General features: G+C 41.9%; 1 protein-coding gene across 2 annotated transcripts in view; it reads right to left on the bottom strand.

The window, feature by feature from the left end:
* The window catches only part of kif6 (kinesin family member 6), a 482,085-nt gene that overhangs the window by 274,684 nt on the left and 186,028 nt on the right, over positions 1-21,373 (bottom strand). For both annotated transcript variants that reach the window (XM_052153424.1, XM_052153425.1), the window contains 2 exons: positions 7,861-8,008; positions 587-760 (listed from right to left, as the gene is read on the bottom strand). In XM_052153424.1, the coding sequence (XP_052009384.1) occupies positions 587-760; positions 7,861-8,008 (322 nt within the window). The remainder of the gene's footprint in view (positions 1-586; positions 761-7,860; positions 8,009-21,373) is intronic.

The following is a 21,373-nucleotide window of genomic DNA, read 5'->3' as shown; positions in this document are numbered from 1 at the left end:
TATACCATATGTCCAGGGGCGGGACATGCAAATTCTGTCTGCCAATTTCTCAATGGCCTTTTCTCAAGTTCAGAGGTAGGCTCTCAAGAAAGACCTCTTGTGTCACTACATTCAACACAACATTGAGTGAGTGACAGAAGGGGAAGTAGACTTGTTATAAACAGGAAAGTGCAGAGGAAATTATGTGCAAAGAGGTATGTGTTTGTGCAGGTTGTATTATAAAATAAATAAATCAATACAATATTTTTGTAAAAATAGTAATTTGCTTATAGAATTCATGGGTTTGTCTACAGTAGGTAGCATGTATAAATATCAGTATAGCACTATACTATACATCTGAGCAAATGCATGTGAGTACTATACTATACTGTATCATTGCTTTAATAAACATCATGTGGATAGATGCTTAGTCTATGACAGTATGCTCTGCAAATCCGGTTGAAAAAAAATTAGATAGCTTAAATGTAGCAAGATACTTTTGGCATATAGCTTGTAGCATATCTTTGTACTTTCTCTAAAGTGTAGCTTTCAGCTTAGATTAGCTAATTTTTTTCTGTGTTTTTCCTGTGTGTTTGTGGCCACTCACCTCGTTTTCTGGTCATCAGATGCCGAGAATGCATGTCACACTCTTCTGCTTGTAGGGTTGTGGATGACTGTGATGAATTGTGGAGTGATGGCTTTTGATTATGGAACTGGGCTAGCTGGGAAGTGACTTCTTGAACTTTCCTCTTTTCTTTCTTGAGCATGCTCACTAATATACCTGTGGAGCTTGAATTAAGGAAATTGAATTATTTTAGCTTAAATAACTGACGGGGACAAGGGATATTATGTATAACATGGTAATGGTATTCCCATAATTCCCAATCTCAAAGATTTTAATGAATGTCGAAAAGATGACTTACTGCAAATTGCTGATTTTTTTAATAACATGGTAATGTTATTAAATACATGGTAATGGTATTCCCATAATTCCCAATCTCAAAGATTTTAATGAATGTCGAAAAGATGACTTACTGCAAATTGCTGATTTTTTTAATTCCGGTACCTCGCAAAGCAGTTAAAAGTGTAATTACAGCTGAATTGTATAAAGCTTTATCTGAACAAAAGTAATGCACAGTAAACAGAGTCAGAGTCTAAGGTCGAGGATGAGGAGGTTAGTACCCCTGCAGAGATCAAGTCTGATCCAAAGCCACCTTACCCCACAGTCATTCTCAACCTCAGAGCAATCTAGGTTTGGCAATAAAATTAAAATACCTAGAGCTGATGATTAGATAAAAAAATAACATGATACTCAAGTTCTTTGGGTGCAGGCAATATAATAAAATCTGGTTAAAAAGGCAAAGAGAGCGTAGAGCTATTGAACCATCTTTCTCTCCTGCTAACTGTCCAATGCTGTTAAGTCCCTCTGCTTCAAAACCTGTGACCCCTACTGGCGCTGAGGCAGACTCAGCAGCTCCGGGTTTCGATGTTTGCAGGTACATCAAACTCGTGCGCCCATTTCATGAAGCTGAGGTAGACTGTAGATTTGACCTAAGGCCTAAGGATATGTGTGATTTGCTTTTTCAACGTAAAATGGTTTGTAAAGCACAGGAAGTTTCTGCAGACTTGCCAATTGAACAGTCACTTGATTATGATGCTGTGAAAGCTGCGGTGCTCAAAGCATATGAGCTAGTGCTATAAGTGCTCAAAGCATATGAGCAAGTGCTATAAGCATCCAGACAAAAATTTAGCACCCATTCAAAAACAGCCAAACAAACCTTTGTTGAGTTTATGAGAGAAAAGATATTTCTCTTTGAGAAGTGGTGTATCGCTAGCAAATCCACTTCTCTTGAGCAGCTGCATGAGTTGATTTTGCTAGAGGACTTCAAAATCTGTGTAATGGAGAATGTTGTTGTTCATTAAAATTAGCAAAAAGTCACCCTTCTCTCAAATGCTGCAGTTGTGGCCGACGAATTTGTACCGACACATAAAAGTGTCTTCACGTGTGGTCAAAATTCAAACTCTGGTTGTCGAACAGTCTGGAGATCTCTTACACTCTGCCAAAAGTGAGGTACAGTGAGGGACAAGTACCCATTGCTGATCGTTCCGACTTGCAACCTGATTCCTCCGGGTTACAAACCCTTTTTCTTACAGGTTCTGTCTTTCTAGCTACTGATGCTTAGTTTGTTTTGCATAGTTTTCTGATAGGAATTTCTGTGTTAGTTCTTCCCATTCTTGGTTTGGTTTTGCAAGCCAAATTCTCTGGTCCCTACTTGGTCGAGAAGAAGCTTACTGATTACTACTTAAGGTAAATAGTATAGCAGGATCTGACTCTTTTCCTCTTCCACAGATTGAGGATTGTGTAGATCGAGTCGGTGCCTCATGCTTTGTCACCAAACTGGATCTTCACAAAGGTTATTGACAGGTGCATTTGACCCCTCTCGCCTCTGAGATTTCCATATTATGTCTACTTTGTCCAGTATACGATCATGGTTTTGGAATGTGAAATGCACCTGCTACTTTCCAATGCCTTATGCAAAAGGGTTTGTCTGGAGTGTCAATTTGTGAGATACTTAGATGATGTTGTGATTTACTTTATGGAGTGGTGGTGGACTAAAGCACATAACTGGTAATCAGAAGGTTGCTGGTTCGAACCCCACAGCCACCACCATTGTGTCCTTGAGCAAGACACTTAATTCAGGTTGCTCCGGGGGGATTGTCCCTGTAATAAGTGCACTGCAAGTCCCTTTGGATAAAAGCATCTGCCAAATGCATAAATGTAAATGTAAATGTAAATGTACTCAATGAGATGATCTTTTGGATGGCCTTGAACTAGTGTTTAAACGGTTGCCTGATGCTTCGCTAACACTAAGCCTGAATTTGCTAAGGTAGTATTTACTTATCTGGGTAAGTGGATTGGACAAGGACAAGTGTGACATGTTGAGGTGAAGGTGTCTACTATTGTAACTAACAAACGTGAATTACATCATATCCTGGGGATGGTGGGATACTACCACAGGTTTTGTAAAAATCTTTGCTGCGCTAGTTTCCCTACTGACTGATCTTCTTAGTACTTCAAAAATATTTAAGTGGAGTCCCGAGTGTATATGCACATTTAATGAGCTAAGGATCTCTTTTGTAATGCTCCTGTTCTCTCTGCCCCTAACTTTGCGTGCCCGTTTAAGTTACAGGTGGATGCTAGTGCAAAATTTGCTACTTCTCCAAAAAGATTTCTAGATGTCACTATAGTATCATCGAAAAGGATGCCTTTGAAGTGTATATAGGGGGTAGATGCAGACCCATTGTTATTTATACTGACCACAACCCTCTAATTTTCCTTTTTGCGGATGGCAAATGCAAATCAGATATTGATACATTGGTCCCTTATCATACAGGAATTTAACCTTGACATCCATTATAAAAAGGGGGCATGTTTGTAAAAGACCTCTGTTCAGTCAGAAAAGGAGGAAGCTGGGACCCGGCTGAGCAGTCAAAATAAAATTTTAATGATACAACTGAACATCAACATAACATAAAAGACACAAACATAACTCTGTGTGTGTGTCTCTCTCGCTCACACAGGCGTCTCCGGCTCCCCTTTATCTCTCTCTCCCACTGATTAGGTGACTCCGCACCGGCCGTGCACCCTCATGGCCCTGCCACACCCTCCTCCTCGTCACAATGTTATTACATTATGTAGAGCGCATGAGGGTAACAATTAAGGTATATTGTCATTGTTAATTTTGCCTGTAATGTGTCACACTTTTTTTACATGCACATTTGCAAATCTGGATAATCTTACCTCCAACACTGTTACCTCCCAAGACGTATCTTGTATGTACCATTTTACCCCTGCTTTGTCTCTCTCTCTCTCTCCTCACAGACTGCCCTCAGCTGTTGTCACTAATGACTGCTGATCACTCAATTGTCATGATTGGTTTTTGGGAGATAATGATGTGTAATAAAGTCTTGGGTGTAAAAGTGCTTATAAAAGTGGTGTTGCTATAGTGGCTTTTTCTGTGTTCTTCGGTGCAAGGTAAATGTTGTTGTTCTCATTGACAGAGTTGTTTTGCTAAAAGATAACTTGTGAATTTTATCCCATTATTAAAAACATAATTCTAAAAGGAAGTTGTTGTGAAGTGGATGCCTGTTATGTTTATTAAATGCCATTTTCTCCTGTTTTTGTGTTAGAGAGGGAGTTAGAAAGACTTATTTTTTTTATTGTATTACTGAAATTATACATCACAAGACAGGGAACTTTTAACCACATAAGACACCGCTACCAAATTGAACACAAAGAAAATACATTTCCAAAACAAACAAACAAAAAGCAAGGACAATTAATACTATAAATTCTGAATTTATGTACTGATGTTATTTTTGGATAACTCAACATGTTTTGCAAAACATGTTGAGTTATCCAAACATCCCCTGCAGCCTGAAACTGAAGTTTTGGCCTGGTTCTTGGAGTGAGTTTAGCTTCATAGGAAATTTATAGGATGCTCCCTTGCTTCCTATTTGGTGAAGGATTTAATCTCCAATGTGTTGTCTGTCTGCACTGGTCTCAGAACAGTTAAAAATGCAGCTTATTTTCATCATAACTCTGAAAGTGTTTTTTTTCTCAGTGTGAAAATACACAGTAAAAGTAGTATTTATGAAGAAAAACTAATGCTATTGTGCACTATAGTGGTCATTGTGTTTAACAGCGTGCCGGTTTGCGACCAAATCACTCAAATGTTTAAAATGGCATATCGGATGAAAAAAGAGACTCTTAATCTATTGACTCAAATAGGTTTAAATGTTACAGCATTAAGTTTCATACCAGATGTAGTTTTACTGGCATTTCTCCCAAAGACAAACTCAGGTTTGCATGTTTTGTCACATGACTATATACGTCAAAATTTTAACCCTTTACTGATAGCAGAGTCTTCTGAACTGAGACCACTGGGTTTGTCCCTCTTATTGCATTCAGAATCTGCACACACCTTTTGCATTTCAATTCTGACCCAGTTAAATTGTCCTCTCACTTTCAACTGCTTTTATTTTCAGCAAATTTAACATGTGTAAATATTTGTGTGAACATAAAAAGATCCAATAACTAAGACATAAACTGAACAAGTTTCACAGAAATGGAATAATGTGTCCCTGAACTGGGGGGGGTCAAGTAACAGTCGGTATCTGGTGCAGCCACCAGCTGAATTAAGTAATGCAGTGCGTCTCCTCATGGCCAGATTTGCCAGTTCATGCTGTGAGATGTGTGGGGCTGCTGTGGCTCAGTTGGTAGAGTGGGTTGGCCACTAATCGCAGGATTGGTGGTTTGAATCCTGTCCCACACGATTCCACATGCCGAAGTGTCCTAGGGCAAGACACTGAACCCCAAGTTGCTCCGAATTGCATGCTCCAAATCGATCCCCGGCCTCTGCGTAATGCTCATTCCTTTGACGATAAATGTGAGTACAACCATCACCCCTGTTGAGACAAATCTCTGACTCTTCAGTGAAGAGCACTTGTTGCTAGTCCTGCCTTGCCCAGGTGGGTTTGCGGCCATATGTGACGTTGTTGCCGGTGATGTCTGGTAAGGACCTGCCTTACAACAGGCCTACAAGCTCTCAGTCCAGCCTCTCTCAGCCTATTGCGGACAGTCTGAGCACTGATGGAGGGATTGTGCATTCCTGGTGTAACTCGTGCAGTCGTTGTTGCCATCCTGTACCTGTCCCGCAGGTGTGATATTTGGATGTACCAATCCGGTGCAGATGTTGTTACGTGTGGTCTGCCACTGCGAGGATGAGGCAGATGAGCAGGGATCCTGGGCATCTTTCTTTTGGTGTTTTTCAGAGTCAGTAGAAAGGTCTCTTTAGTGTCCTAAGTTTTTATTTTAAAATGTTTGAATTGCCTACCATCTGTAAACTGTCAGTGTCTTAATGACCGTTCCACAGGTGCATGTTCATTAATTGTTTATGGTTCATTGAACAAGCCCAGAAAACATTGTTTAAACCCTTTACAATAAAGATCTGTAAAGCTATTTGGATTTTAACAAAAGAGTTTATAATGTAGAGTCAGTCATTAATAAATTCATAACTGTTCATACATGTAAAAATACTATAAAAGTTATTAATATGCAAATGTTATTCAAAACCATTGTGAAAATATATATTTTTTTAATCAACATTTCTGGGAAATTCTATTTAAATATTACATAATATAAAATTTAAGTTAATATCTAATTTCAGAATTATAATTCTTTGGGCTGTTGGTTGTATTTTATGGCTTGTTAAAATGTTAAAGTGCTAAATGTAACATGTAAAAGCACGCAAAAGTCATTTTTGTGACATGCATCTAACAATTGTTATATATTTAAAAACATATTTTAATGAACACAATAGCATTACATTCTGGTGACTTTGGGAGATAATTTTTTTTATTATTATTATTTTATTGACTATAGCAAGCATTTATATAACTATTGGCTAAAGCATTTCTAAAAGAAGCTATCAATTTTCTATTAAGGTGCATCATTTGCTCCCTGGAGTTGTTTTTAGGTGCCTTTTTTTTACCATTATGAGGGAATTGTTAGGACATATTTTTTTCCAACCATACAAAATATGACAATATGATGTCACAGTGTAATGTCAAATACTGCAAATAATCAGTTCCTTAAAATTCATGTTAAAACAGAATAATCAGAAAAGAGGTTACCTGTAAATTTAAATTAACATCAAATAATTTCATGTGATGTGTGATCTGAGATGCACCTGTACATACTGGGTATAGATTAGAAAAATATATCTGATGTTACAAATAAGAAATAGAAATCTAAAGTGGCACTTGTTTTTATTTTTTTTTTGCCCCAACATTTTCCATATTGGGGTCATTTTTGTTACCTTCAGTGACATTTGTGTCCTGAGCCCTGGTTCATTTCTGACCCTGGTTCAGACCAAATGCATTATTGTGCTAAAAAAGCAAGATGCAGCTCAATAAAAGGCAGAACGCAGGTGGCTCAAGATGCATTTTTAGCAGTTGAAGTTCTTTTATGGTGTCTAAAAACAGCAAAACGCAGCAAAAAGACATTCATCTAGTGTATGTTTATATGAAAAACATAAAGAAGCTTTATGAGGAGGCTTGAGCGAGGATGCACTGGTGGATTAATGTGGAAATCTTTTGTGTTGAAGCACCAGACGCATGCAAAAATTCTCCTCCCCTACACATCTGACACAATAGTTCTAATTCATGTTTCACCTCTGTTTTATCAAACTGTAATCAACTGTCACATACTTCGACAGTGCATCTTGAATTATTAGGATTTATTTTTAATATATCAAGTAAGAAATTTGAATAAAATAACAGAGAGTGCTCCGAGGAATTGCAGCTGAGGCGATGCTCTGAAATGACGCTTGAATGAGAGGGACATTTCATTTTGCAAATACATTTAACTTGGATTCCATCATCGCGAAGGAAAGGCAAAGTTTTAGAAATGAAAAGCCATAGACGAGAGTTTCTTTGTCGGTTTTGCGCTATATGTGATTGATATTAATGTGTCTTTTTTTTTTTTCAACAACAAACCTACTGCACCTACCCTGTCTCTCTCTCTCTTTTTTCTGCATCTATAGGTTAAAAAGAGAGTGAACAAGAGAGTGAACACATGAAAGACCATTTTGACTTCAGATGTGCTGTATATCCTGTTAATGCTCATTGAACCCACCCATGGGTTTGTCTTTACTTGCTTAAATGAGTTCACATTTATATATAGTGTGCTGATCTTGTTCATAATGTTGACAAATTCTAAATCTGTATGGGGGATATGCACATCAACAGGATATAATAGGTACAAGATTTTAGGTGTATCTAATAACACTATAATGCTGATGGTTGAGTGAAGGATACTGATCTCATTATCACGCTGGGTCAATATGTCCCTCAGTGTCTGGACTTCTGTGTTTTTTTGGCTCTCTTCCACATCAAATAGTCCTGGAGAAGTATTGCTGCCTTTACCCAATCCATTCTGAGTACAGGGTCCATCTTGCACTCTTGCCTGGCAATGAAATAAAACCTGTTTAATTGAATATGTGTAAAACTTTTAAATGGTGGAAATGAAATTTGTATCCTGATATAATTGTCAGGATACAACAATTTATCTCTTTAATCTGCAAGATGTTCATATTTATTAAAAAAACGATTAAATGGTTCATAAAAATGTCATTGTTTTTTGTTTTGTTTGTTTGTTTTTAAATTGTATTGTGCTAATGAAGCTATTTGACAGAGCAGATATTTACATAAATTCCACAAGATAAAATAATAACTCAATGCACACAGATGAACTGATGATTTCAGGTTTACATCCATGTGGTTCTTAACACAGTGTGTTGATTCATCGATAATCAATAACTGTATATTTTATGATAGTTGTGCATTTTGCCCTGCTTTGTCCTGAGCAGTGAAGCTGCCCACTGTTTTTAAGAAAAAATCTCCAGGTATGGCACGTTCTTTGGTTTCCCAGCATCTACTGCACATTTGAGTTCCCTTTAAGTTTGTCACTTTGATGCTGCATCAGTAGCTGAGGATATAGGAACTCCTCCCAGGAGTTCTAATGCACAGAGGCGCCACATTGGCAGATGGCGCTTTGTGCTCCCCCCCACCCCTCCTTATGCATCCATCATCAAGAGCATTTAAGCACAGTGCCATTTCGGCAGAATGAGTTATAGACATGGAGCCGAATGCTAGTGAAAGTCAGTGAGAAGAAGGAACACAGACACTGACACCATTCCAGTTAGAGATTCCAACAGGTTCTCTCCACTCAGTTGTGCACCCACAGAGAATTGTGTTGAAAGAGCCATGGTTAAAGGTGATTCTATTTCAAGGAACATGGAAATAGAGACTCTAGCTACCATAATAAAATGTTTGCTGGGGGCGAGAGTTCCTGACATTAGATCAAATTTAAAGGTGCTAGCCAGTGCTAAACGTAGATTTTCTAAGATTGTAATTTACATTAGCACAAACAATGTCGGCTTTGCCAGTCAGATATCACTATAAATTATGTTAAAGAGGTGTGTGTTAGGGGTGCACCATTCGATCAGCCACCGATATTCATCTTAAATCCGAAATAGCTGTGGCCAGACTACAGCTAGACTGTCTGGTGGCTAAAAAAAAGGGAATGCTATATTAGTCCCTTCCTTTCTTTGATGACCTCCATGACGAGCTTTCTGGTTCGTGGAGGATTCTTTTTACTTCCCGTGTCTTCGTGCCCTTGATGTCGACATATTTGACTATCGTAGGTGCTGAGACACGGGGCTATTTGTTGATGCCCCCGATATAATAGACACTTGCAGGTTATCTCTCGTCTGGCTCGACATCATCACTAAAGAGACCCACTCATGCTAGTGGGGAGGGCTTATCAAGCAGCTGGTCAGGCTAGTGCTGCTCTGCACACTATGGCAGTCTTGCAGGCATACCAGTCGGACCTGCTAAAGGACCTGAGTGCGGGTACCACGCTCAGCGAGGAAGCTTTCTCTGAGCTTCGTCGAGCCACGGATCTATCTCTCTGTGCGACCAAGCAGACAGCCCGTGCCATTAGCTGGTCTATGTCTGTTTTTGTCAGCACAGAATGAGACTTATGGCTCAGCCTATCGGGCATCAAAGATAAGGACAAAGTTTTCCTTCTTGATGCCCCATTTTCGCCTTCCGGCCTTTTCGGGGACGCTATGAATACAGTTATCTCCAGGATCAGGAAGTGAAAAGCCACAAGGAAGCATTTGGGCAGTTTTTTCCAGGCCACACTCAGGGGAAAGGGCCCTTCGGTCACACAGACCCGTCCTGGTCCTGCTAGAAGGGAGGCTCAGAAACAAAGCGTGGCGAGTCGTGCTCCCCCTCGTAAAGACTGGGGACAGGCTCGTCGCTCTCAAAAGCCCCCTAAGCAAGACCTCAGTTGAGTAATTTCTAAGAGAAAGAAACCCTGACGGACTTGCGGCCAGCTTTATGGGGGTAGCTCCCCTCGGGACGGGGTGCGTGTATCATCCACTTCGCCTCTCCCAGTACCCCTATGAAACCTCTCCATTCCCGCCGCCTCTGGTGTTTCGGGAGTTAGAGGCTTCCAATGAAAAGTTGGGTGTTCCGCTGTTTCCTGCCTTAGTCCAGGACATGGAACACCCGACATCCCCTCAACAGGAAGTGTCAAAATTAATACCCATCTCAGAGAACCTGTGGAAACTTCTGCCAGATATTTTTATGTGGGTCCTAAGAACAGTAGAAAAGGGCTACAGAATTAAATTCGCTCGCCACCCTCCGTGTTTCAACGGCGTGATCCCCACTACCATAAACCGGAGCAGGCATGTCTACTGTGGAAAGAACTGCAAAATCTCATGGTCTAAGGGGCCATAGAATGTATTCCCCTTCCAGAGAAAGAGTCAGGTTATTACAGCAAATACTTCCTGGTTCCCAAGAAGGGTGGGAGGTTGCGTCCGACCTTAGATCTTCAAGGCTTGAACTGTCCAAGTCCAAGATGCTAACTATCAAGACTATCGTGTCACAAGCCCAACATAACGTTTGGCTGGTCACGATCAATCTCATGGATGCATATCTTCATGTAGAAATTCTGCCACAGCTCAGGAAATTCCTGAGGTTCGCTTTCGGGGGCGAAGCCTTCCAGTATCGGGTTCTTCCATTCGGCCTAGCCCTATTAACCCGCAAATTCACAAAATGCATGGATGCAGCACTGGCTCCTTTGCGACTCCGGGGCATCCGCATTCTGAATTACATAGACGACTGGCTGATACTAGCACAGTCACAAGAACTGGCTTTACAGAACAGGGATATCATCTTAGCTCATCTGGTTTCTCTGGGGTTGAGGCTCAACGCCAAGAAAAGCGTCCTCTCTCCCACTCAGAAAACTACCTATCTGGGGATCGTATGGAATTCGATCACAATGCGGGCACAATTGTCTCCCGCTCGAATCGAGTCCATTCAGAACACCCTGAGCAAAGTCAGGCTAGGCCAAGGTTGCACTGTTCGTCAGTATCAACAACTATTAGGTCTCATGGCAACTGCGTCCTCGGTGATCCCTTTGGACCTTTTGCACATGAGACCATTTCAGTTGTGGCTCAAAGCCAGGGGATTTCATCCAAGGGCCAATCCCCTAAGCTGATAAGGGTTACGTGCCACGTGCTACATACCCTTTCTATGTGGTTCAGACCCCAGTTCCTCACTTTGGGTCCCACTCTAGGTGCATCTTTTCGATGCAGTTTGCTAACGACAGACGCCTCCCTGATGGGCTGGGTAGCGGTCTTAACTGGTTGTCCAGCTCAAGGGGATGGAGGATCATCAGCTTGATTGTCACATTAACTGTCTCGAGCTGATGGCTGTATTTCTGGCCCTGAAATACTTCCTCCAGAGGCTGCCTTGTCTTGGTGCGGGTGGACAATACAGCGGTAGTCTCTTACATAAACCGCCAAGGAGGTCCACGTTCATGTCAGCTGAATTTTCTGGCACGTCGGATTCTCCTTTGGGCCCAGTGCAAGCTCCTGTCACTATTATCCAGGGCAGCTTATATCCCTGGATGCCTGAATGTGGGAGCAGATTTACTGTCCAGACAGGAAATACCAATGGGGGAGTGGAAACTCCACCCCGTGGTAGTGGAACAAATCTGGGTGAGATTTTTCAGGGCAAAAGTGGACCTCTTCGCCTCAACTAACAGTCTCCTCTACTTCTCTCTGAGTCACCCAGCCCCCCGGCACATACATGGTCCAGAATGCGTCTGTATGCATATTCCCCCGGTTTCTCTACTCCTGGGAGTCTTGGCCAGAGTTTGCCAGCAAGGGTGCGCCACGCTGGCCGAACAAGGTATGGATTTCGGAGATAATGTCTCTCCTCGATGGCTCGCCTTGGCGATTCTGGACAGGAGGGACATTCTGTCTCAGGCACAGGGGACAATATTTCATCCCTGGCCGAGCTGTGGAACCTTCACGTTTGGCCCCTGAAGGGTACCAACTGAGGTACACAGGGCTTTCTCCTGGGGTTAACGAGACCATTTTAAGTGGAACAAATCTGGGTGAGATTTATAGGGCAGAAGTGGACCTCTTCGCCTCAACAATCAGCGCAAAGTCTCCCCTACTTCTCTCTGAGTCACCCAGCCCCCGCGCATACATGGCCCAGAATGTGCCTGTATGTGTTTCCCTAGTTGTTACACCAATAAATGGGGTGTCTTTCAAAGATGGTGCAGTGCACGTAAAGCAGATCCATTTAACTGCCAGATTGCTTCAGTTCAAATCAAATCAAATCAAATCACTTTATTGTCACACTACCATGTACACAAGTGCAACAGTAGGTGAAATTCTTGTGTGCAGTTCCGAGCAACATAGCAGTCATGACAGTGACGAGACATATACCAATTACAATAAACAACATACTTACACAACACAATTTACATATCAAATGTACACATACTTACACAACACAATAATTATATACAATGTACAGTAGACAATACACACAATATAGAATACACAATATCCAATAAGTGGGAGTATATGAAATATATATAAGTAGTTGAATTGAGGAGAATATGTTGACAGTCCAGTGTGAGATTATAGATGAATAAAGTGCAGTGCTAATTATTGATCCTGATAGATCAAGTGTTCAACAGTCTGACTGCGTGGGGGAAGAAGCTGTCATGTAGTCGGCTGGTGCGGGTTCTGATGCTGCGATACCGCCTGCCTGATGGTAGCAGTGAGAACAGACCATGACTCGGGTGGCTGGAGTCTCTGAAGATCCTCCGAGCTTTTTTCACACACCGCCTTGTGTATATGTCCTGGAGGGAGGGAAGCTCACCTCCGATGTTTCTGGCAGTTCGCACCACCTTTTGCAGGGCTTTGCAGTTGTGGGCGGTGCTATTGCCGTACCAGGCGGTGATGCAGCCAGTCAGGATGCTCTCTACAGTACTAGTGTAGAACCGTGTGAAGATGTGGTGGTTCATTCCAAACTTCCTCAGCCGTCTCAGGAAGAAGAGGCGCTGGTGAGCCTTCTTCACAACGGCCTCAGTGTGGACGGACCATGTGAGTTCCTCAGTAATGTGGACACCGAGGAACTTGAAACTGCTGACTCTCTCCACCGGTGCTCCGTTAATGGTGATGGGGCTGTGTACTCTGTCTTTTCTCCTGAAGTCCACTACAAGCTCCTTGGTTTTACTGACATTGAGGGAGAGGTTGTGCTCCTGACACCAGTGTGTCAGAGTGTGCACCTCCTCTGTGTAGGCTCTTTCATCATTGTCAGTGATCAGACCTACCACCGTCATATCGTCAGCAAACTTAATGATGGCATTGGAGCTATGTGTTGCCACAGTCATGTGTGTATAGGGAATACAGGAGAGGGCTAAGAACACAGCCCTGTCGGGCTCCAGTGTTGAGGGTCAGTGATGAGGAGGTGTTGCTGCCCATTCTAACCACCTGACGTCTGCCTGACAGGAAATCCATGATCCAGCTGCACAGTGAGCTGTTTAAGCCCAGAGCCCGGAGTTTCATATCAAGCTTGGAGGGTACTATGGTGTTGAATGCTGAGCTGTAGTCTACAAACAGCATTCTCACATATGTGTTCCTTTTTTCCAGATGGGAGAGAGCAGTGTGTAGTGTAGATGCAATGGCATCATCAGTGGAGCGGTTGTTACGGTAGGCAAACTGCAATGGGTCCAAAGAGGTGGGCAGAACAGAGCAGATGTAATATCTGATTAACCTCTCAAAGCATTTGCTGATGATGGGGGTCAGCGCAACAGGACGCCAGTCATTTAAGCAAGTGATTGTGGCTTGCTTCGGTACAGGCACAATGGTTCATGTTTTGAAGCATGTGGGACTATAGACAGGGAGAGGGACAGATTGAAAATGTCCGTAAAAACACCAGCCAGTTGATTCGCACACGCTCTGATGACGCGGCCCGGAATGCCGTCTGGGCCCGTGGCTTTACGGATGTTCACCCGTCAGAAGGATTGGGTTACATCCACAACAGAGACGGAGAGTGAACCAACCTCTGTAGCGTCAGCCACGAATACTCTCTCTGCGAGGGCGGTGTTATTGTCCTCAAAACGAGCATAAAATGTATTAAGTTCGTCCGGGAGAGATGCAGCGATGTTCATGGCGGAGTCTTTATTCCGTTTGTAGTCCGTGATGGTGTTAATTCCCTGCCACATACTTCTAGAGTCAGTGGTGTTGAACTGACCTTCAAGCTTGTGCCTGTACTGGCGTTTGGCTGCACTGATGGTGTTACGGAGGGCATAACTGGCTTGTTTACGCTCCTCCGTGTTAGGAGAATTAAAAGCGGAGGTCCGCACATTGAGTGCCACGCGAACATCGCCGTTAACCCATGGTTTCTGGTTGGGGTATATCCGTATTGTTTTGGTCGGAACAACATCCTCTACGCACTTCCTTATGAAACACGTTACGCTGTCAGCGTAAACCTCGATGTCGTCATCAGAGGCGGACCGGAACATCTCCCAGTCCGCGTGATCAAAACAGTCTTGTAGCGCAAAGTCTGATTGGTCCGACCAGCACTGGATCGTTCTGAGGGTGGGTGCGTCCCGTTTCAGTTTCTGCCTGTACGCGGGCAGAAGCAGAACGGAATTGTGGTCCGATTTGCCAAATGGGGGGTGGAGGAGGGATTTGTAGCCATCCCGGAAAGGAGAGTAACAATGGTCTAAAACCCGGTCCCCTCGTGTGTTGAACTTTATGTGTTGGTGGTATTTTGGAGCAATTGTTTTGAAGTTGGCTTTGTTAAAGTCCCCGGTAACAATGAACGCAGCCTCAGGGTGCGCGGTTTCCTGCTCACTTATACTCCCATACAGTTCCCTGAGTGCCCGGTCTGTGTCGGCTTGTGGGGGGATGTACACAGCTGTGATGATGACCGCTGTGAATTCCATTGGTAGCCAGAATGGTCGACACATAAGCATGAGATATTCCAGGTCAGGAGAGCATAAAGACTTTATGAAATGTACATTCCTCTGATCACACCATGATTTGTTGATCATAAAACATACACACCACCTCTGCTTTTACCAGAGAGGTCTTTCACTCTGTCCGCTCGGTGCACGGAAAAGCCCGTGATTTCGATGGCCGAGTCTGGAATCTCTGCAGACATCCAGGTTTCTGTAAGGCAGATATCACAGCAATCTCTCGTCTCTCGTTGGAAGGAGATCCGTGCTCTCAGCTCGCAGAGCTTGTTGTCCAGAGACTGAACATTTGCCAGTAGTATACTGGGTAGCGGGGGTCGATTTGCACGACGTCTTACTCTGATGAGAACGCCGGCTCATTTTCCTCTTTTCCTTCTGTGTTTCCGCGGCCGAGCAGCCCAGACAAAGGGCTCCGCCGGCGTGTTTGTAAACAGCGGGTCGGCATTAAGAAATTTGAAGTCTGGTTTTCGATGTGTAATTGTAGAACCAATGTCCAAAAGCGTTTGTCTGTCGTAAACAATAAGGCAGACAACATCCAAGACAAAAAAAACGAAGAACTGTAAACAAAACAAACAATAAACCGCAGTGTTGTATTGGAGCTCGCAACGCAGCAGCCATACTCGGCGCCATCTTGATGTGTTGATGTGTGATTCTGGACTCTGCAGGGGAAAAACTGTCAGCATGCATATGCCCCACTACTCTCAGGGTCTATGTGGCCGCCATTTCGGCTTACCACGCCTTGATGGACGGGGTGCCCTTTGGGAGGCATCTTCTACTCGCTCGCTTCATTCGTGGAGCCATGCGACTGTGGCCTCCTGCTAGGATCAGGACCTCTTCATGGGACTTAGCAATAGTCCTTGAGGGTCTGGTTGAGACCCCCTTCTAACCTCTAGAGTCAGCATCTGGCAGACTTCTGACTCTCAAGATGGTTTCTTATGGCGATTACCTCTCTAAGGAGAATTGGGGACCTACAGGCTCTGTCTGTTTTGCCAGCCTGTTTAGAGTTTGCCCCAGGAATGACCAAAGCAATTTTGCACCCTCATCCTGACTACCTTTCTGAGGTGCCTTTCTATACCTTAAACCCGGTCACTCTCGAAGCCTGCTGCTCCCCGCCGTTTACAACGCCAGAGCAGGAAAGACTTCACAGACTTTGTCCGGTCTGTGCCATGGGGGCTGCAACAGGGGGGGCGGCCGCCACCAAGCAGACTATGTCGCATTGGGTGAGGGTGGCTATTGCCCTAGCCTACAAGGCGTGCGGTCAAGCTTCGCCAGTAGGTATCAGGGCTCACTCTACCAGAGGGGTCGGCTCCTCCAAAGCCTTGGCTCGAGGTGTCCCTCTGCAACATGTTTGTGATGTGGCAGGTTGGCCCTCTCCACACACATTCATTAGATTTTATAGTTTAGATGTTCATGCCACTCTGGGCTCTTCTGTCCTTGAGTCAGAGGCTATAAATTCCGGTCAATGTTCAATGACGTGTTACACACATATTCACAGCTGGTCACACAAATTAAGTTGTTCCCAAAGCGCTTTCAGCGCAGCATCTCGTTCCGCTTTTATCAGGGTACAAGGGTTACATTCAAGTAACCCAAGACGTTTCTTCCCTTTTTGATTATGTTGATAATTAATCAAGATACTCAACCTTTAGGGTAGATTTTTATGAGACTCGATCAGTCACTTACTATCAGAGTAGTGCCCCGAGGATAGAATTTAATGAATTAAATTCTATTATTTAATTGAATTAGTAACTAATAATCTATAATTATTAATAATTTCTGATAGTAAAATTTATCTAAACAACCAGTAGCACCCTAAAAACCCTTTCATTTTAAACATTGCCCACCAACATCTACTCGGTTTACTTGCATAAAACGACACTTGTACTACACATTTATAACTAATATTGCTATTATATTCATGCTATTTAGACAGAGGGGAACAATGCAAGTGGATGGTGATCAGCACTTTAAAGCTCCAAAAAGCAAAGACAATAGTAGTAAAATTAATCCATTCAAAATAAATGGCTAAATTAATGTCTTAAGTGATACAATTCCTTTGGGTGAGAAACTGTTCAATATTTAAGTAATTGTCACTACAATTGTTTATTTTCCAATGCACATCCATGAGGGGAATCAGTCCAAGCGCTTTGCTGTATACAACCAAAAGTGCAACTTGATTTGTTTACAACAGAATGCTGTTCACAAGCTTCATTGGTTTCGCTTTGATTTGAACATTCCAATGCGCTTATGCTCGAGAGGCAGTGTGAACCGATTCCCCTCATGGCGTGCATTGGAGTGTGACTGGAAGTAAATAATTAATGTGAAAAGGAATTAACTTGTGATCTGTTTCTCACCCAAAATGATAGTGTCGCTTTAAAAGACATTAATTTAACTACTGGAGTTGTATGGATTACTTTTACTCTGACTGTCTATGATTTTGGAGCTTTAAAGTGTTGATCACCATCCACTTGTGCCTACAGATCTGAGATATTATTCTAAACCAGGGTTTCCGTTGTTCGGTAATTACCGGACATTGACCGGTAAAAAAATTAAATGTCCGACAAAATTAAATCTCTCCGGTCAAATTGTCCTATTAAAATTGCCTAATAATCCCGTCCCCCTAACACAATCTGAATTTGAGAATAAGCCTAAAATGTATAAAGCAAAAATACACCGATCTCTTGCTATGTTATAAAGGAACAGGCTCTATCGTTTGAAAGTTATGAAACAACATCGCATGCTGCATTTCAAATAAAGCGCACGCCTAAAACGGCTGCAATATAGACCTAAACAACGAACGATTGAGTGAGACGTTTCAAATATGGCTAGGCCCAGGCAGACTAGCTTTAAAAGCTTTTTTCAGAGGCCAGATGATGGTGAATCAGGAACATCTCATTATAGATAGATCAGTGCTTCTAATCCGCGCATTCGTGCAGTTTTTTTCTCTATCATCAAAACTGAATAGCCTATGTTTATCAGTGCATGGTTACAGTCTATATCAAGCAGGGACACGTTTGTGTGCATTTTATTTTGTGATTTCACCGGAATTAATAGAGAGTCTCCGCAACGGCGATAGATTGAAACGCCGCATCCTAGTGAAGATTGCGCAACTCAGCGCAGCGTCGTCCATGCAACTGATAGCAGCGGACACGAAGCTCAGCTTGATTTCAAAAACAACAGATTTTAGCGCTAGATCTCTTAATTAATAACGGACTAAATGAATGATCTGCTAGTTAACTGGAGATGTTTTATTTATTTGTATTAGGTACATCCGTGCCTCAATGTTTCAAAAAGTGAATGTGTGTGAAACCACAGTAAAAAACAATTGGCGTTGAGTGACGCCAATCGGACGTTCATGTTTTTTTTTTCGTCTATTTGAAAGTTAAGCTAATAATAATATGTTGCATTCTATACGGCCTGATTATGTCATTTTTTAAGTTATATAGACTGCCTCCAGTTTTCCTCGACTAATTAAGCGGCGATATATTTGACCGGCATATCATCAAAATGTCCGTAACCATTTTTTTCTAGCGGAAACTCTGTTCTAAACATTTTCGTTTGTGTGCTGATGAAAGAAAAGTCATACACATCCATTATGGAATGAGGGTGAGTAAATTATGAGACCCATATTGAGTCTAAATGGTGTATTTTTATACAGTATTCTTTGTGTTTTGTTACTTTGGAATGATTGAGCGACCATCCAGCCAATCAAAGGGGAGTTTTATGAGCCGAAACTATGAAACTGTGCAACTCTCGTTGGATGTAAAATATTTACCTGCTCTATCCAAGAGTCTTAACCAGTCAGATTTCACATAGGCTAAATCAAACATATTAATAAACAACAGCACGTCACAGACACTTAATAAACGCGTTTTCGTCAATATAGTAAGACTGGCTATCTTCTGCACTCAACAGGAGTCAGAAATTCTTTCTGTTATATGGATTTTAATCGCGGCTGGCTTGACCGCAGTGACCAGCGTGCATATATAAACTATAAACAAATGTATAACGGTGAGTGATTTCAGAAAAAGAAAGAAAAAACATATCTTTATTGGTATTTGCCATTGCCAGCTTGGGAAGATGCGGAAGTTTTATTTATTTTTTTCCTGTTCGGGTGTCATGTTCCGCCAATGGAGAGGTGCCCAAACTAGCTCTTCTGATTGGCCAAAATTCTCTGATCTCTGAACAGTGCCTGCCTCCTGCCTCTACAGATGCACAACTCACTTTTGCTCCATATTTTACACAGATATGTGGTGCAAAAGGGAGAGCGTGCAAAAAACAGTGTTTGAGACTCGTAGCAGCAGATTCAAGCAGTTGTAGTTTTGTACTTGTGTTTGTGTGAGAAAAATATAAAAGAAAAAAATATATATTTGTGAGAAGATATTCTACAAGTGTGCAACTCTCGTTGGATGAATTTACAAACTGATTTGCGGATGAGCAAAATCTGTCCGTGACTTCACATTTTTTGATGCGGGTGTGTGAATGTGTTTTGCACCATATTTACGGCAACAACTGTAGCAAAAATGTGAGTGTATGAGTTTCTTAATTTGTGATTCGTAGAAAAGGATTTGTGCACCTGCAATGAAGAATTTGAGAAGGTGTAACTGTTGTGTTGTGTTTGTGGGAGAGAAAAAAAATCTACAAGCTTGCAACTCTTAAAATAAATTTCTCTGTGACTTCAAATTTACTGATACACATGTGTGGCTAATCTCTACAACTACAAATAACACTGTCACAGGTGCTCATTTGTTTTGCACCAAATATACCTTCATACGAAACAACCCTTACTGTACATTATAGGCTGTCAGTCAGAATGTCTAATCAACACGGATTCATTAATTTCTACAAAGTTACTTTCAACAATGCTCATTCATCCATGTTTTGATGTTTTGATCCATCTGCATTGATGTTGATCTAAATAAATAATCTAGAGATGAGGAACACACAAATTGGATATTTATTGGCATATCGTTCATGATTGGCAGCATTACATGAAATGCACTGCAGAAAAACAACAAAGGACACTCCTTCTTTAAAGTACACATTGTATGTGGAGTTTATATCAGCGCATGAGTCTTCATTAAGTTATGCTTTATACATTATATTTGAGAGGTAATAGTTTAATCGGTTCTTTTTGCAAATTTAAGCAGATTACTAGATCTGTGTTAAAAATGTAAAGCTATTTTAAAGCTGCAGTCGACAAACTGGACAAAAAAAGATAGATTTGCGGTGTTCTTAGAAATGTTTATACATGAAAACATATGGACGTTGTAACAAATATGGCCTACTAAATTTATTTTATCAAATGTCACTCTAAAATTAGAAAACTCTAACTATGTTTCAGATACACGCACAAATAAATGCTACTCTTGTTAGAAACAACTGCAGATACAAGCATTAATTGAATAGCAAACAAATAATATAATTAAACTCAATAGCAATACAACAAAATAAAAAACTTATCTGAAGGTCCAGCAAAGAAGAGATCCATGAGCCAATAGTTTCTGAGCCAACAGTCCAAATGATAAGTGGAATTATCCTTGAAAGAATAGTCTGAATAGAATAGAGTTCTCAGTCCTTCTGTAAAAATAAAGATTTCCCCAAAGCAAACAACAAAAAAACCTTTCTTCTCTTGGATATCCATAACTAATCAACAAGTGGTTCCAAATAAGAGAAAATAATAATCTGGTAACAGGTCCCAAAAACAGGTAATCCTCCAGATACTCAGAGTTTTATTTAGTGCATGTGCTCTCTGTGTGAGCATGCTGTAAAGTTCTTCTAATTCCTCTCCCACCCCCCATGAGAGGACATGACCGTCGTTTGACTCCGACTCACTTCCTCGAAACCCGGGTGATGATGAGAGGCCGTTCACTCGCTCTGTCGGTGGGCAGTACGGCGGCTGATTCTCGGTGGGTTGGCAGAGATTTCAGCAAAGACGACTTGATTGAAGAAGGAAAATAAATCTTTCCTCACTTCTGAAGGCAAAAGGTTGAGACACGGATTGCTTGGAATCCTTCGGATCCACTTGAAACACAGAGAATCTCAGCTTGTCCAGTGAGATGGAGATTGTATGGCCAAAGTTCAGGTACGTATGTTATTTCCTTGGGCAGCGAGGCTACACCTAGGAGCAGCAGCAGATGCGGCGAATACTGTCACTGAAAGCAAGGCTTAGGAAGAATCTCCGGGGTTTTATACTCTCAATGACATCATGGTTGAGGGACGTGTTCTGTCGTGCGTGTCATCCAATAGGAGTTAAGAGTTCGATCCTTCAGAAAAGTGAGCTTGAGGCTTGATGGGATCTGTAGTCTGTTTGGACTCTCTTTGTTTGATTTTGGTGCAGTTATCATGCTATCAGGCATTGAGTGTTCCTACAGTCAGGCTTAATGATTGTGTGTAGGCCTGCCTTTGTTTCCTATCTGAGCACATGAGTCCCAACAATACAATAAAATTAACCCCTTCCAAGTAGTTGTAAAAATG

Source organism: Xyrauchen texanus, chromosome 22, assembly GCF_025860055.1.
Source record: "Xyrauchen texanus isolate HMW12.3.18 chromosome 22, RBS_HiC_50CHRs, whole genome shotgun sequence".
Lineage (NCBI taxonomy): Eukaryota > Metazoa > Chordata > Actinopteri > Cypriniformes > Catostomidae > Xyrauchen > Xyrauchen texanus.
Note: the sequence above shows the minus strand (reverse complement) of the source record. Positions and strands in the feature narration are given on the sequence as shown.